At 56.5% G+C, this 17,074-nt stretch overlaps 1 protein-coding gene across 1 annotated transcript in view; it reads right to left on the bottom strand.

Annotated features, from left to right (window-relative positions):
• LOC34624035 overlaps positions 1-17,074 on the bottom strand; it is a gene marked incomplete at its 3' end in the record, with an annotated part of 41,595 nt that overhangs the window by 10,652 nt on the left and 13,869 nt on the right. Inside the window, exons 21-39 of the mRNA XM_026335805.1 lie at positions 14,227-17,052; positions 13,907-14,058; positions 13,458-13,571; positions 12,634-12,906; positions 12,553-12,594; positions 12,238-12,513; positions 12,088-12,150; positions 10,230-11,922; positions 8,460-10,058; positions 7,998-8,186; positions 7,581-7,880; positions 6,866-7,238; positions 6,434-6,688; positions 3,293-5,607; positions 2,848-3,031; positions 1,999-2,222; positions 1,648-1,938; positions 938-1,578; positions 139-597 (exon numbers count right to left, since the gene is read on the bottom strand). Of these exons, the coding sequence (XP_026191590.1) occupies positions 139-597; positions 938-1,578; positions 1,648-1,938; positions 1,999-2,222; positions 2,848-3,031; positions 3,293-5,607; positions 6,434-6,688; positions 6,866-7,238; positions 7,581-7,880; positions 7,998-8,186; positions 8,460-10,058; positions 10,230-11,922; positions 12,088-12,150; positions 12,238-12,513; positions 12,553-12,594; positions 12,634-12,906; positions 13,458-13,571; positions 13,907-14,058; positions 14,227-17,052 (12,269 nt within the window). The remainder of the gene's footprint in view (positions 1-138; positions 598-937; positions 1,579-1,647; positions 1,939-1,998; positions 2,223-2,847; positions 3,032-3,292; positions 5,608-6,433; positions 6,689-6,865; positions 7,239-7,580; positions 7,881-7,997; positions 8,187-8,459; positions 10,059-10,229; positions 11,923-12,087; positions 12,151-12,237; positions 12,514-12,552; positions 12,595-12,633; positions 12,907-13,457; positions 13,572-13,906; positions 14,059-14,226; positions 17,053-17,074) is intronic.

Here is a 17,074-nt window from a genome sequence, read left to right as displayed (position 1 = left end):
CTCAGTCAAGAAGGCCCCTCCCCTGCCATACGTGACTGCTTCCGGAGCTGCACTTGCTGCTGCATTACTGCTAGCTGCTGCTGCATTACTGCTAGCTGCTGCTGCACTGCTGCTCGCTGCAGCTGCACTGCTACTCGCTGCTGCTGCAGTGCTTGAGACGCCGCGGAAGAGACGCTGAGCAAAAGGTTTGCCTCGCAGCTCGACCAGCTGAGCGAGAGCTGCTTCCACCTCCTCCTCGACTGCCACGAGGAGCAGCCCAGCGAGCATTTGAGAGGCGTAAAGCAGAGGCGCAGGCAGCCACGGCGGCACTTGAGGACGAACGAGGCGTTCACGCCACATAAGACCGCCTTCCACCCCCTCTGCGAGCAGTCCGCCTGCTAAATTCTCCACTGCGAGGGGTATCTCGATAGAGCTCATGAGATCGGCTACTCGCCAGAGGCACAGAGAGGCAACTTGACGACAGGGCGGCAAGGCTGCTGCTTTCTCGACGGGGATTGCGAGGGAGGATCGCGCAGGAAGGGTGGAATGTGGCAGCAGCAGGGGAGCTGAAAGGGGGGGAGAAGAGTAAAGGGGGAGCTCTGGAGACGCTGCAAAAGACTGCGCAGGAAGGTCAAAGCAAAGCCACGGCGCTGTCTGCGAGAAACACACACGCAGGCACACAAGGTGGGGAGGATACTCCTACTGAACAACAGAGTAGTGATTTTTGTAGTAGGAGTAGGAGCAGGAGTAGGAGTAGGAGCAGTAGAAGAGGTAGTAGAAGAAGTAGTAGAAGAAGTAGTAGAGGAGGTAGTAGAAGAGGTAGTAGAAGAAGTAGTAGAAGAAGTAGTAGAAGAGGTAGTAGAAGAGGTAGTAGAAGAAGTAGTAGAAGAGGTAGTAGAAGAGGTAGTAGAAGAAGTAGTAGGAGCAGGAGGGGGCTAATGCTGCATCAGACACAAACCTCTACAAACGTCCGAGCTACTGCGAGTGCCGTAGTCTGAAGCGGAGAAGGTGAGACTCCTCCCATAGCGTCTGCTGCTCCCAACAATGCCAGAAGAAGGGAGGGGTCGTATGCTGCTGCGGGGACTAGTGCGAGGCTGGAGTATTTTTGTGTGTGTTTGTGTGTTTTGTCAGCGGCGGCGGCAGCAGCTGCTGCGGTGTGGACTGCTGTTTCGAGGCTCAGTGCTGCAGCAGCAGAGGCAGCCTCGTTCGCGCGATTTCCGACAGCCGCGCAAACGTCTGGATGCTGACTCAGATCTTCTACCATCCACTGCAAGAGGGCTACACTGAGAACAGGAGTGAACCCATGCGTAAGGGTGTCGTAGACGCAGTGCTGATGCTGCGCGATTTCGCCATCCGACGTTGCAGCCGCAGCAGCAGCAGCTGCTGCGGCGGAAGGATTAATGCTGCTGCTGCTGCTGCTGCTGCGACACAAAGGCGAGAGCGAGAAGGGGGCAGTGCCACAGTGAGAGGGGCCTAGGCAAGCGTAATAGCCTAAGAGTTCAGTTCTGTTTGCGGCAGAAACGCAGAATCTCCAGCCGTAGAGGCTGGCATCTCCTGCTGCCGTCTGCTCGATAGCGCCTCCCGCGCGCGCGCAGCTGCCTTGCATGAAATCCGTCTGACTCGAGATGTCTGCGCTCCGAAGATGCAGCATGGTGCGCGAGACGGAGCTCCCACGGCTGTTCGCAGAGCTGCTGCCGCTGTTTCGTGGGCTGACGCTGACGCTCGTGTCGCTGTTGTTGCTGCTGCTGCGATCGCTGGTGCTAGGCAGGCGCTGCTGCTGCTGCTCCCGACGCTGCAGCTCCTGAAGGTAGTGCTCCGCGATCATCGCTGACTCGCGAGCGACAGCAGCAGCCACAGCGGCAGAGCCTCCCCACTCCCCTGGACGCCCCTCCACACCGACAGTCTGAAAGTCTTGCGCTGCTGCATGCATGCCTTCGGAGGCATCGCCTGCGAGGTTCGCTGCTGCCGCTGCGGAAGCGGAGGGAGACGACGCGATTCTGGCAGAAAGGGGAGCCAAGCTCGCCGCCGCCGCAACAGCCGCAGAAGGAGCAAAAAGCGAGGCGGGAGACGTCACAAGAGGCGTTGTCAACTCCGGTGCCAACCACATCCCTGAACCATCGCTAGCAGAGGCTGGATCCGGAAGAAGAGGAGACTCAGAATTCATCCCAAAGGCAGAAAAAGAATAATCAAACGCAAAGCCTGGAAGCACCAACGGCCTCCCCCACACCCTCGACGAGCTTCCACTACGGCACACACAAAATCACACACAAAAATTTATATATATGATATATGATATATGTATATGTGGTGTATGTATGTACATACCTACACATCTTTACATCTATGTATATCTACATATCTACATATATATATATATATATGTATATATATGTATATATATGTATATATGTATATATATGTGCATCAACACATATGTATGCATCTACACATATATATATATATATATATACATGTACATATATATATATATATATCAATATCTCTCTCTCTATATATGTATATATATACATCTCCACATATATGTCATGTACATTGTATGTACTCTATATGTGTAGAAACACAAAAAAACAATCACCACAAGCTGCCATATCATATCCCCCGCTTGAGGCGGCATCAACGGAAAGAGCCTCACGTCGATTTTTCGGCAGATTCTCAAGAAGCACATAGAATTAAAAGGCCAAGAAGGAAAGCCTCCGCCACCCCATCCCCCCTCCTTCGCTACCATCACTACTGCATGCATGAAATGCCCCTTAGAAGTATCGCAGACAGTGGCGGAGTAAGAAGCATCCTGAGCAGATCTTTCCCTCGAGCCAACTCCCAATCCGCAACTCCCCCTCTCCTCCCTACCTGTAGGCGGCGACGCAAGGAGCATCACCATGAGCATAAAAGCGGAGAGAATCACCAATTCGAGTAGCGTTGAGACGGCAAAAGCGTAGGACGCATCCTCTTGCCCATGCGAAATAGGGGGAAAGATCGTCTGCACACGACAGAGGGGATGCTGCAACAACAAAGTTTTTCTCTGCATGACAATCTTCGAGGCTCTTAAGACCATGCCTCCTTCTCTTGAAGCTGTTGCTGCTTCTGCTGGCGCCGCTAGTGTCACTGCTGCTGCTGCTCCTCTTGCTGTTGCTGCTGCTGCTCCTCTTGCTGTTGCTGCTGCTGCTCCTGTTGCCGTTGCTGCTGCTGCTGCTCCTCTTGCTGTTGCTGCTGCTGCTGCTCTTGCTGCTTCTTTGCAAGTGCTTCGCAGAGGAGGTTGCTCCTCGAGAGGAGGGGGGGAGTCGCTGCTTGGCGCGTCGAGGAGACGGGGAGACGAAAGCTTGCACACTACCAGTAAGAGCCTGCACTGGGGAGTAGGGATGCTGTGACTCTTGTTCGAGCCCACGTAAAAGACGCGCAGGATTGAGGAAGCCTTGTCTGGAGAGACGGAGATTGTCGACGGCTACGAGAGGCTGCTGCTCGCAGGCGCTGCTGTCGAGGATTTGTGCGCTCATCTCGCCGTTGCGCTCGATCAGGAGAGTCAGAGGTTGAGGCTGCCTGCCGCTGCTGCGTGGTGAGTGGAGCAGCTCTGTGGCTACCTCGCGGAGGAGCTGGCGAGACGCTTCGGAAGCTGTGGAAGAGGAGGCTTCTTCTGTGCAGGCTTCGTCGTCGCTGCGCGCGCCGGCGGCGTCTCGAGAACGCAGTTCGCCTCGCTCGCGAGACTCGACAAGCGCCTTGAAGGCTGCCGCCTCGAAGGCGAAATGCAGATCCAACAAACCCACAGACATAAGGCCTAAGAGGGCGAAGCTGCGCAGGTGTATCAACAGCTCAGCTCCCAGAGAGAAATGCGGGAGAGCTCGCGGTATGCAACCCCACAGGGGGGCAGGCGTGGCGCGCGAGGGGTGTGCTGCGGCTGGCGCATCGCGACAGCTCTCGCTTCCTTCGGAGTCTGCCACACGCAGAATCCTCACGACCACCTCTGCTACAACGCTCCTCAGAGACGGTCTCCCTCGAACGAGATGCGAAATGAGGCGTATCAACAGAGGCCAGAGCAGCAGCGCCACACGCGGATGCTGCAGCAGCAGCTGCAGCAGAAAGTTTTGCCCTTGCAAGCCAACTTCCCACTGCATGCACCTCGTCGCAGCAGCGAGCTCTTGCCGCTGCACGGCATCCACGGGCAAGAGCACTTGGAGAAGCGGCTGCTGCTGCATCGCGATCCGCGTGGCTTCGTTGCAGGTGCTCTCGAGCGCGATTTCGCGCTGCACTTGCTGCTCTTGTTGCCGCTCTGGCTGCCGCGCCGCTTTCGAAGGATCCGTGCAGGAGGCGTGGGGAGGGGGGAAAGGGCGCAGCAAGGATCGCGGATCGGCGCTCGCGTAGCGCTCCAACTCTGCTCGGGAAGCGGGGAGCAACACTTCCAGATGCTTGGCAAGGTGCGAGCGGAAAAGGATAGCAGCCTCTGCGCCCTTTCCGGAGACGCTCATCGATCCTCCAACGGCGACATACCGCGGCAGGCTTGAGGCAGAGAGAGGCGACGCTAGACTCCAATACGTCAGACGTCCATCCACACATATAGACCCCTTGAAACGAAGATGAGTGGTGGCACCTCCTGCCGCACGGTGTATATCCACATACCATCTGTCCTCGTCAAGCAAGCCTCCCTGCATCCTGCTGCTGCTGCTGCTGCTGCTGCTGCTGCTGCTGCTGCTGCTGCTGCTGCTGCTCTCTGCTGAAACTTCGAGATCCTCTCGAGACACACGCGTCAGAAAAGGAGAAGGCGGACTCTGTGCTTCCTCAGCGTTGGCATTGCCAGACCAATTGCCTCGTGAGAAGCTGCTGATCAGCAGTCTGTCTGAGGAGGGGAAGAGCTGTCCATCCTTAGCAGTGCTGCTGCTACTGCTGCTGCTGCTACTGCTACTGCTGCTACTGCTGCTTGCTGAATTCTCGTCGTCTTTCAGCCGAAACTGCAAGGCAAGCGGCCAATAGTGCTCGTCTGCGATGAGGATAAGCGTGAGAAACTTTGCAGTGGGATCTTTAATGCCTTCGATCCTCAGCGTTTCTGACTCTTTGTAGAACAAGGGAAGCAGCCGCGTGCAGCCGAGTCTGCTTAGGTGCTGGCGACTAAGGGGAGTCATCTCGACTGGAATTTCGACCGACTGAATGACTGCAGGATTAGAGGCAGGGCTCCTTTCCGTGGAGGGCAGGCAGCTCGGCTCCCACAGCAGCAAGCCAGAAGCCTCGCGCGAAGACGCATGCGACGCTTGCTCCCTCGCTATCTCTTGGAAACGTTCTTCCGGAGGCAGCAAGGGGCGTAAGGCGTCGGTTCTCAAGGCTTCCCAAAGACTGGCAGGAGGAGGAGGAACTGCGTCAAGGCTGCTGGTACCACAGGGGGCGGAGGAGGTATTCTCAGAGGCGTCGCTGACACGCGCATGACACACCGAAGGCGACACTGCAGCCGGCGAAAGACGAGGAGCAGGGGAAGGCTGCTGCCAAACGAATACTCCTGCTCGAATGCTCGGAGGATCCTCAGGCAGCAGCAGCGTGCGAGCACCGTCAAGACTCCATATGGCCTTCCGGCGGTTCAAAGCTGCCTTGTACAAGTAACACGCCTCGCAGTAATCAAAATCATCTAACCTGAACACACAAAGGGGTGGCACAGTGTATGTACACATATAACCTAGGTGTCTGTAGATCGTGATCAATATGATATATAATATGTACATAGGTATATACATATATATGTAGGTATATAGGAATACATATATGTGTAGGTATGAATATATATATATATATATATATATATATATATATATGTATATGTATATGTGTAGGTATAAAGGAATACATATACATATATGTGTGTAGGTATGAATATACGTAGGTAGTGGGAGATGAATATAGAGAGATAGACAAGCCCTACATATAGATATACATACATGTACATATATATATATGTGTAGGTATAAAGGAATACATATACATATATGTGTGTAGGTATGAATATATGTAGGTAGTGGGAGATGAATATAGAGAGATAGACAAGCCCTACATATAGATATACGTACATATACATATACATATATATGCATGCGGCGTACATACAGCTCAAAGTGCACAGCTAATGCCCAGACAGACATACGGCGAGACAGCAATAGACAGAGACAATCTTGTGATCCGAGTGCCTCCGCATATGAATAAATATAAATAAATAAATATAAATAAATAAATAAATATAAATAAATTAATATATATAAATAGATAGAGAGCCAAGAGTCGGGAGGGGGTGGGGTAGGTGGCATCAAAGACCACGTGGCATGCGTAACTACAAAGACTTTTAGAAGTCTCTTAAATCGGCAGAAGAGATGCCTGGGAGCAGCGTTTTTTAAACATTCTTGCTGCGCTGCTGCCTCCCCTCTGTCGCTTCTGCCTGTTCCCCCTGCTGCGTGCTGCTAGAGCGTACTTGCATCTGTGTCGACGTGCGCCCGTCCAAGATTTGAACTCCATCAATCCAGCAACGCAGCGACCCTCCATGTTGAGCCCGTCGCATCGCCACTTTCCTTCTGCCTCAGGTGGACGTACACCGCAAAGTTTTCTTCCACATCGAGGGCAGCGAACTTGCAATTGTGCGGAAGGGCCCCCTCGCGGCTCTCTGCTGAATGCTGCCTCCCCGTATGTGACGACACCGGAGGAGAGCGAGAGGGGCAGCTCACGCATGCTGCAGCTGCTGCTGCTGCTGCTTTCGCCGCAGGCGCTTGAAAGGCTTGCAAGGGAGGGCAGACGAGTGTTGGCGCGCTTTGATCGCAAGGAGTCTAGAGAGGGCAGACGGGCTGAAGCACAGCGGGGGCACAAACGGAGAGATCCAAGAGAAGGTGTTGCTGCTCGTGCGTGGAGCTTTCGCACCGACTCGCCCCCCTCCGAGTGGTGTCTGAGCAGCAGCTTGCAAAGGCGCGAAGTGGCGCTTGTGAGGAGCCGGCAGCTAGGCGAGGAGCACGTGCAATCGCCAGTGTGTCTGCGGAGAGGCAGCGCAGACTGCCGTCGATCGTGGAGGGAGGAAGAATGCAGATCGTGATGATGAAGGCGATGGTGAAGATGATGGTGGTCGTGATGACAGGGAGGATGCCTCTTTGCTTGCATAACTGCGGCTCGATGCATGATAAACTCCGTATCGCTAAGAGCCCGACGCAGCGGCTCTGAAGGCGTCATAGCCCTACTCTCCCCCCCTTCTAAACCTTCTTCTGCTGTCTCCTCAGATGGAAGTCTTGTGCCTCCCAAGGGAGGCAAGCGGGAGCAGACAGGCAGGAAGCCTCTAAAGACTTTCGCGACGTTTGCACTGGTGCAGCTGCTCCTGCAGCTGCTGTCGCTGTTGATCCGTCGCAGCCGCAGCTCTCCAGGGAGTCGCTGCCGCGACTTGCCGCTTAAAGGGGTTGCTGCGCTGTCAGGCACTGCATGCGTAGAAGCAGTAGTGGTAGTAGCAGCAGTAGTGGTAGTAGCAGCAGCAGTGGTAGTAGCAGCAGCAGCAGTAGCAGCCGCAGCGCTCTCCTCCTCCCTCCCCCCTCCCCAAGACGACTGCATTTCTTCCTGTTGCGCGCATGCATGCGGAGAGACACCCGTGGCAGCGATTGCGGGAGCGTCTTCTCCTGCTGCTGTCAGTCTGCCTCGAGGCTTCCTAGGAGCTGAGCTCCTTCGAAGCACCCTGCCACAGAGATCGCAACTGCCACTACCGCTGCAGCTGTCTCGCCTTACAGAAAGGGGGAAAAGCTCCGATCGCCAGCCAGATGCAGCCTCCTGATCAGACACAGTTTCTCCTGCGCTGAAGGTTTCCTCATAAATGACGCTGTGATTTCCAGCCCTTCTCGTTCGCCTCGCCAAGGCAAGATCCCACAAACTGCCTGCCCCCGCTGCAGTTGCTGCGTCTGTTGCATCCGTTGCATTCGCTGCACTTGCTGCAGACTCGACAGCAGCCTCGCGAGAGGAGGAGCTGCCAAATGCATCTCGGCGAGACGGCAGACGGTCCTCCCTCCTGCGCGGGAAGTCTCGGCGCTGCGCACTGCCCCTCCCAGCAAATCGCGTGCTGCCAAGATCGCTGCTGCTGCTGCTGCTGTTGCTGCTGTTGTGGCTGCTGCTGCTGCTGCTGCTGCTGCTCCTGCTGCTCGGGATAAGAGGCCTCCTGAGCGTTCGGCGAATGCCAACGACTCGCAGCAAACGCGCGCTGCCTGAGGGGCCCCCCCCCCCACTGCGTGCTGCTGCTGCAGCTGCTGCAAACTGCTGAATGACAGCTCCCGTCTCGGGGTGCGGTGCTTCGCTCGCGTCATCCTCATCGTCCAAACCCCCCCTGCCACTCACTCCCTCCTGACGCTGCCGCCGTTGCAGCGGAGCAGAAGCAGCAGCAGAAACAGCAGCAGCAGCAGACGCTTCTGCTGCTGTTTCTGCTGCTGTTTCTGCTGCTGTTTCTGCTGCGGCGGCGGGACGCCCCCCCGCCCTGCTGCTGCTGCTGCTGCTGCTGTTGGGGTTGCTGTTGCTGCTGCTGCTGCTATTTGCGTTCTGATTTCCGTCGAGAACGCCGCGAAAGAGTCGCAGCAACGTCAATGCATCCTGCCCGCCCAGATGCACAGCTCCTCCTTCTCCCCAAGAATCGTGCGCGCTGATCGGCAGAACGAGTTCAACGTCTGTCTCGCCAAGAGAGTGTGCATCGTCTTCGGCATTGCCTGTGAGATCTTCTTCGTTGCCATCTTCATCTTCGTCTTCGTCTTCCTCTTCCTCCTCGGAGCTCAGAGATGCCCCCCCCTCTGCCCGCTGCTGCTGCGTGGAAGCCGACGCAGCAGCAGCAGTCCGCTGTCTGCGCACAAGAGCGACCACCACCCTCTGTTGCTGGTGGTGCTGCTGCTGCTCGAGCTGCTGCCTGTCGGAGCGGCGTGCTCCGTCTGACGCTCGATCGCTCCAGCTTTCCAGCGAGTCAGCGTCGACATCGCCCCTTCGCCATTCTCGCTGCAGCAAGTGCTGCAAGTGCTGCTGCGGAGGAGGCTGCGCATCGTGCGGGAAATCCGCGTCGCTCTCGCCGTCGCTGCTGCCCTCCCAGACGGGCAGAAGCGGGTGCTGCACGGAGCGACGGAGACGTCCAGTGCTGTCAGGAGACTGTGACAGGCTGGGAGAAGTACCTGCTGTGCCTGCCGCCTGCAGTGGCGATATAAACGCCGCAGCTCCTCGCCTTCTTGGAGCGTTGCAGCAGCTGGCGCAGCATCGCGGCAGAAGAAATTGCTGCTCCAAGGCGCCCGTGTTGACATGGCCTTTAAAGGCAGGGGGGTGTCTAGACACCGCAGCCCCAAAGGATTCTGCAGCAGCAGCAGTGCTGCTGCTGCTGCTGCTGCAGAATTCCCCCCCTCCCTCCGCTTTCGCGCCTCCTGCCGCGAGGAGAGAGTCGTCGAAAGCTTCGTAGTCTCTGCCCTTCCCCGAAGACTCCAGGATCCAAGCGTCCTCTACTGATCTGCTATCGCCAGCTAAGGAAGCGGCGGCAGCAGCAGCAGCTGCTGCTGCTGCTGCGCCTTCGCTAGCCGTTCCAGCGGGAGCAGTGCCTCGCGCGGAGGCTTTTTTCAGCGAAAGAACTGCAGCCGCACAGGCTGCATGACGTCCAGCTGCCGCAGTACAGGCTACTTGATGCAAGAGCCGCTTCAGAGCTTGGCATCTTGCCGCTGCTCCTGCAGATCCTTGCTGCTGCTGCAGCAGGTGTGGGGGAAGATGCGCAGCAACGCGGCAAACATGCGACCACGTCAACGAGCATTCTGGGCAGCTGCGCCAGCTTGTAGCCGCAGCGGCAGCTTCTGCAAGGCAGGCAGCCTCCCTCCTGGATGCAGCAAGGCTGTAGATCAAATGCAGCAAGCGCTTCGACTCTTCGTCTTTCGCTGGAAGCGTGAGGAAACCCCACTGGACCAAAAGGCGAAGCAAGAGAGAAACGCGAACAAGGGGCTGAAACTTTTGACGGCTTCGATCAGGCACAGATGCCGTCGCAGCAGCAGCAGGAGATGCTGCAGCAGCAGCAGGAGATGCTGCAGCAGCAGCAGGAGATGCTGCAGCAGCAGCAGGAGATGCTGCAGCAGCAGCAGGAGATGCTGCAGTAGCAGCAGGAGATGCTGCAGCAGCGGCAGCAGTAGCAGCTTGGGAAAAGACTGCTGCGCCAGCGGCTTCTGCCGCTACTCTGCCTTTAGGGAGCGGTGAGTCAAGCTCTCTGGAAAGGGGGTTTGCGGGAAAATCTTCTTCTTTTAGAGGTGGCAGTGCTCTGGCAGCAGCGTTTGGATGGAGCGACGCGCGAGCAGCGGATGGCAGCAGACGGAGGAGGGAGAAGAAAACATCGGCTTTTGTGCCGAGAAGCTGGGCAGTGTCACTCAGCTGTCTGTGTAAGGTGACGTTTCCGTCGCAGCAAGCTTTCAGCTGCAAGCCGTTCCCTGCAGCTCCCGCGTTGCTGCCAGTGCGTCGCGCAGCGGAGGCTGAGCAGGCAGAAGCTTTAGCGCCAGCTTTGGCTGCAGCAGCAGCAGCAGCTGCTGCTGTGGGAGCTGCTGCAAGGAGGGGGAGGGCACATGAGACGAGCGGCGATACTTCCTGCAGCAGCAAGGAGATGGAGTGGAAGGCTTCGCTTTCGGCTGCATTCAAGGGGATCAGCATCGCATTGTCGAGGCGTATGGGTGCTGCGACTCTCGCCTCTTCCTGCTGTTGGACTGTACATACGGGGGAGGGGGGGAGCTGCTGCCTCGCCACATCTGCTGCTGCAGACACGGCACCAAGAACGAGCATTACATCTCCGAGAAGGCTGAGACGGAGGATTCTGGCTTCGCTGCTCGCTGCATGCTGCGGGGTGTCTGCTGCGCCAACGGAGACATCGCCTCTTTCCCTGCACACCTCCAGAAGTCTCTCGAAGATGCGCAGCAGGAACGTGACGAGAGCCGATGCTGCGGGGGGCGGAAGCTGCTGCAGCAGACAGTGCACGAAGACGTCTTCCTCTGCCTCTTCGAGGGTAGGAGCCAGCTCCTCCTGCTGCTGCTGCTGCTGCGAGGAGGAGAAGGAGCTGCCGCTCAGTGCTGCTGGAGCTGCTGGAGCTGCTCCAGCACAAGCATCAGGAGCAGCTCCAGCAGCAGCGTCGTCGTCGCATCCATCGTTTACACTTCGCCGCCGAGAAGGTGAAAGCTCCTGAGTAGCAACTGCCGGGAAGAGCAGAGAACGCCAAAGGTTGTGAAGGCTTTCTGCGTGATCGTGAAGCTCCCACACTTCTTCCCAGTAATCTGTCAGCACTGAGGGTGTCGCCCAAGAGGAAAAGCCAGTAGGTTTGGTGCTATCTGCTGCCTTCAGCTGTTGTTGTTGTTGGTGCTGCGCCAAGCCTCCGCCTTGTCGCCACGTCTGCTGCGAAGCGAAAGAGGGAGGAGAGGTACCTGTCAATTCTTGCAACATGAGATGGGGAGGTTGCGCTGCATTTCCCGTCTTCAGTGACAGCACACGCAGCACAGCCTGGATGCGCGATGCTGCTGCTCTCAGTCTCTGCAACGCGCCCTCATTCGTCTCCCAATGCAGGAAATGAAAGACACGCGAATCTGCAGGGGTGGGGGGAGTGGAGGGAGTGCTCCACGCGCACTGCAGCTCGCGAACGGGGAGTGGCTGTGAACGGAAGCTGCTAGAATAGGCTGCCACAGCATCAACAGACGCTTGGAGCTGCTGCAGGAGAGACGCTAGCAAGCCTCCTCCCCCCGCTGCATGCATCACTGCCAAAGCGTCTGCAGCCGATACGGGAGCCTGCGGGTGAGGCAGGTGGACCCCTCGCGTGCTGGATGCATTGGAGCGAATGTCTTGCAGCAACAGAGCACGTCGAAGTTTCACGCTTTGCGCCTGTAACTCCCAATCACCAAACAAAGCTGCCCAGCGCCACTGCAGCAAATGCTGCAAGTCCTTTACGTGAGCTGCTGCTGCTGCCTGCTGCTGTTGATAGTCTTTTTGCTGCTGATGTTGTTGATGGTATTGGTGCTGTTGTTGCTGATGCTGTTGATGGTATTGGTGCTGTTGATGCTGATGCTGTTGGTGGTATTGGTGCTGTTGCTGCTGATGTTGCTGATGCAGCAAATGGTGCAACTCCTGTACGTGCGCTTCTGCTCCCTGCTGTTGCTGTTGCTGCTGCTGTTGCTGCTGCTGTTGCTCATGCTGCTGCTCATGCTGCAGTTGATGTTTATGCTGCTGCTTTTTTTCCGATTTTTTTTCGGCAGCGTGTAGCCCGTTGTGTGCACGGCGTGCAGATGCGTCGAGAAAGTTGCAAGGTTCTCTCATGGGAAGTCTGTGGAGAGGCACAGGGAGAAATCCTTCAGCGTCTGTCGAGAGACGGCCCTTGCTGTTGGTGGGAGTGGCTTGCGGAGCAAGGAGATCGATGAGCGTCTGGCGTCTCTTGATGGCTTTGCAGACAGTCTCAGATTTCCGATGAGCGAACAGGGAGATGCCGTCTGCAAAGGGCTGGAGTGTGAGGATGCAGAGATGCAGATGCCGCATGGGATCCAGCGCAGGGGTGAAGCGCTCCTTAGACGAGGCTGCCGCCTGAGTCGTTTTCTTTGTTGCTGCTGTCGCAGTGCATGCGGAGGAGGAAGAGGAGGCTGTTGGCTTCGTCGAAAAGCCAGCGCTGTCTCCCCCTCCCGCAGCAGCAGCAGTAGCCATCGACGAGTTCGAAGAACGGAAGGCGCCTCTGTGAAGAATTGCATGCGGAACTGACAAACGCGCAGACTTCAAAGAACGCTGCAGGGTTGCCAGCTTGAGAACTCCCTTTCTTGGAATCGGCAGAGCCACGACATCCAGCACTCCTGGGTACATCTGAATTGGCGAAAACGTCTGTGTCGAGGATGCTGAATAAGGCGGCTGAAAGCCAGACGGACCGTGCAGTGAGGCGAGATGCTGCTGGAGCGAACTCCCTGCACACTGCGAAAACATCATTCCACACACACAAATATGCATAAATATATGTGTAAATATGTGTGTTTAAGTGAGTACATATAAATGTATACACGTACATTGAGATATATATATGTATATATCTATAGCTATCCATAGATATTCATTAATGTGTATACAGCGTAAGCCACGAATAGACTTGGACAGACCTACCCCCTACATATATATATAGGCATATCCATACATACGCATGCATAAACATATATGTCTATAAATAAATAATATATATATACATCTATATATATATATATATCTATGTAGATCTATATAGAGATACACCCATATACATATATATACATATATACATATGATGGGAACCTGACCAACGACAGGAAAGGCAAGCCTTGCACTCCCGTCGTGTGTCTGCATGCGAGGGTGATAAATCGATTTCTTCTCGCTGTTGAGCGCGAGACATGCCCGCATCAGCAGTAGCGATTAAGGGGGCAGCATGGCGTTGTTAGCAGCAGCTTGTGTCGCTGACGGTAGTATGATACGAGTGTGCATATAGCAAAACACACCCTAAGCTTCAGACGCGACCCTTCGGCATCTGTGGAAGTAAATGTCTCGAAGCGCAGTAATTGAGCGCCTTTGTGGGAAGATGGAAGCTGCTGACCTCTGCATAGGCGCCGCACCTGCACGTTAGCGAAAAAAAAGTTCGCAAAAGCTTGCAGGTGCAAAATACACGTTGCTGTATAGAGACGTTTAGAAACAAAACGGTGGAACGGCCTAAAGCCTCCAAGAAATTAAGCGTTTTTGGTGGAAAGACAAGGGAAAGAAGGGAGAGGGAGGAGGGAGGGAGAGGGAGGAGGGAGGGAGAGGGAGGAGGGAGAGGAGGGGGGGGGAGGGAGGAGAGGAGGGGAGGGAGAGCCAAAGGAAACTGCAGAGAGAAAGAAAGCTGGATAGTGTCAGAAGAAAGGCATAATTCTTTGGACGTGGATTGGGAGAAGAAGCCTCGCAATTTACATACATCGTATCCTGTTAAGGCTAAGATCTCGAATTCAGCATTAGGAATTGTAATCTCTAAACGCCACCATGTGGGAGCCTCGATGTCGATGGGGAAAGCTGCTCTTAGCAGCACGTAGCGCAGATAAATGCCTTCTTCCCAAGGTTTAAGAAAGCCTGTAAGAAGCTTCATAGGCGTGTCTACTGCTCCACGATTTGCCTCTTCTGCGGAGAACAGACGGCTCGAGAGCTGCTCCTTCTCCTGCTGCTGCTGATGCTCAGGTTGCTTGAGCTCATGTTGCTTATGCTGCTTATGCTTGTGCTGCTTCTGCTGCGGCGTCTGGCAGTCTGCGACAGCCGCGTGTCTTGCAGGATAGTGCTGCACGCGATCCTCCTGTAGCACTCCCAAGCCAGTAGCTGAGCAGAGCAGCCAGCAGGGAGGAGTTGGCAGGAGAGGCGCCGCGGAGGCTGCCACCACAAGTGCCTCGCACGCGCGCTTGCTGCTGCGTTTACAGCCGTGGCAAGGCTGCGATGCAGCAACAACTGCAGCATGTAGAAGACGGAGTGTCAGCCGTCCAAGAAGAGGTCTCCCGCAGCATGCAGCCGCAACAAGCCGCTGCAGCAGCTCGCTGCGCTGTGCATGCAGCATCCACACGCCAAATGCGCGTCGCTGCGTGTGCTGCAGCATCCAACGGAGCAGCTGCTGCGTCACTCCGATGGCAATCATCTCGGCAGTCACACACAGAGAAGGCACGAGGCTGACGCTGCAACGCAGCCTCCTCTTGTCGTGAGCCTGCCGCTGCGGAGAAGGCAGAATGCAGTGCCACACCATGTCGGTGAGCAGCGCAGTACCAGCTCCAGTCTCGTGAGGAGCTCTCCCCCCCATCAACGTTCTCTGCTGCTGCAGAGTTGGAGTGAGGTGTAAATACGCGTCTGCAGCACTCTGGATTCGACGCGCTGAAAACGATGCACACGCGGGAGCTCCAGCTGCAGCCGTAGCCTTGGCAGCCGGAGTCTGCGCTGGGGAAGGCGAGGCAATACTCAAAAGATCGAGAAGCTGAGCAGCAGCGGAGACGCGCTGCTGCGTCGCGCTCGCAGGGAGGGGAAACAACCCTCCTGCCACAGCCGGATAAACATCTGCAGTCTGCAAAAATGCACGACTAGCAAGACTTTCCTGCTCCTGCGACGCTGCTGCGTGATGCTCGAGATGCGGTAAAGCCCACTGCAGGAGTCTCAGCATATCAGCAGCTGCTGCCTGCAGCAGCGGAGAAAGACTCTGTGCCTCCTTGCCACAACAGCTGCCGTTCATGCACCCGCGACTCTCACCACCTCCCCCAGGAGCTGCATTCGACGCTGCGCTTGACACTGCATTTGACACTGCATTTGACGCATTGCTGCCACTCGATACATCTCCTGCATGCGACTTCAGAATGAATTCCCAATCCACGGGCGCTACAGCTGAGCCACAGGCTGCAAGACAAGCACGATGCACTAGCCACAGCTTATCTGCACAGCTAGCGATGGCTGCAAGCCAGCGTCGCTGCACGTCAAGAGCCTCTCCAGCCTCCCTTGCCACTTGCAGCTGCGCTCGCAGTCGCAGCTGAGCCTCCCCATGATGCGTTCCCAGAGGAGAGGCGCCTTCAGAGGATGCAACAACTCGCCATCGGGAGCCAGCAGCTGCTCTCACACTACGCCGAAGTGCAGCGTGAAGCACGCGAGGGGAGGGATGCTGCAGCTCCCCATACAGCGCGAGGATGGGGAACCTATCTCTTCTCTCTCGAGCAAGCGACAGCGCCTCTAGTTCTCCGAATGCAACGTGAACGGCAGCTGCGACTCGCATGCCAGGGGGTACAAAGCCAGCAGGAGGTCGTTCGCCTTCCAAGAAAAAGAGACGCCCACAACTGCACGAGCACCCCGACTTTTGCTGAGACTGAGAATGAGACTGAGACTGCTGAGACTGAGACTGCTGGGACTGAGAATGAGACTGAAACTGTGACATATCTGGCATCTCGTTGTCGGTAGATTTCTTGAAATTGCAGCGACAGGAGCTCGCGATCTCTGCAGCTTCCCAAAAAGCCTCTGGAGGGGGCACTTCTAACCGCAGAAGTGGTCGTGGAGGTGTCTTTTGCAGCGCAGGATAGCGGCGCAAGTAGAATGTCAAGAGCGTCTCCCTGCCCGAGCCTGTCGCTGTTGCCGCATCGACGAGAGTCGCCTCTACGCACTGTGAACTCTTGCGTCTGCCTCTGGCTGCAGCAGCTGCCGAGGAGGACGCTGCATTCTTCTCGAAGGCTTCCTCCTCGTCAGACTCGCCAGGTGCTGGCTGGGGAGGCACACGGAAGCTCTGCTCCTCAGGCAGCGTGAGGCACGCAGCTGCGTCTGGAGCACCCCATAAATCGACGATCCCCAGCGACACCGGCGTGCGCCTGCGTCTGCCGTTGCTGCCGCTGTTGCAAGCGGTGCTGCCGCTGCAAACGCTGCTGCCGGTGCTCGCAGCAGTGCTGAGCGCCTCATTCGACAGCTCCGACAGCGCTCTTCCCACACTCCGAATCCACACCTCCACGAAGCAAGAGCCTCGCGCCGTCCTCAGCAGTCTGCGCTGCGATCGCTTGAAGTGCTGCTGCAGCAGACGCGCAGACGTCGCGGAGCAGGGGAAGCTGCCAGGAGCGCCGTCTGAGCATGCAGAAATTTCCTCCCACAACGGCCCCTCCGACCAGCCACCCAAGCCGGAAACGCTGCTGCTGCCGCACTTCCGACGCGCTGCGTCTACTGCAGCAGCAGCTGCTGCTGCATCACCATCCTCATTCCGAGAGGCTGGCAGAAAAAGAACTGCAACGTCCACCAACGCCTCTGTGGGGCAAACCTCCGGGAGGGGGGGCCCCCCCCCCCTGCGTCGCAGTTTTTTGTCTTGGGGGGGCCCCCCCCCCCCTAGACAAAGTCTGTCAAGACTCGTGGAAACGTGGGGAGCTGCACTCGCAATTGCCTCCCGCGCAACAAGCTCAGACTGCCAGCGAAGCAGCCGCTGAAGCGCGCCGCCAGCTAATCGCAACACAGACACGCAACAACGTGTCACACTTGAAAGATCCTCGGCAGCAGCCGCCACTGCCCCCTGCAGAGAGGCTCTATGCCCAGCTGCACAGACACCACAGCTTTCGAGCTGCTGCTGCTGCTGTTGTTGCACACTGTGGTGTTGTCG

The sequence above is a fragment of the Cyclospora cayetanensis genome, unplaced genomic scaffold, assembly GCF_002999335.1.
Source record: "Cyclospora cayetanensis isolate NF1_C8 unplaced genomic scaffold, CcayRef3 CcayRef3_contig_80, whole genome shotgun sequence".
In the NCBI taxonomy this organism is placed as follows: Eukaryota; Apicomplexa; class Conoidasida; order Eucoccidiorida; family Eimeriidae; genus Cyclospora; species Cyclospora cayetanensis.
The sequence above is the reverse complement of the archived record's forward strand: the minus strand, read 5'-3'. Positions and strand labels throughout refer to the sequence as shown.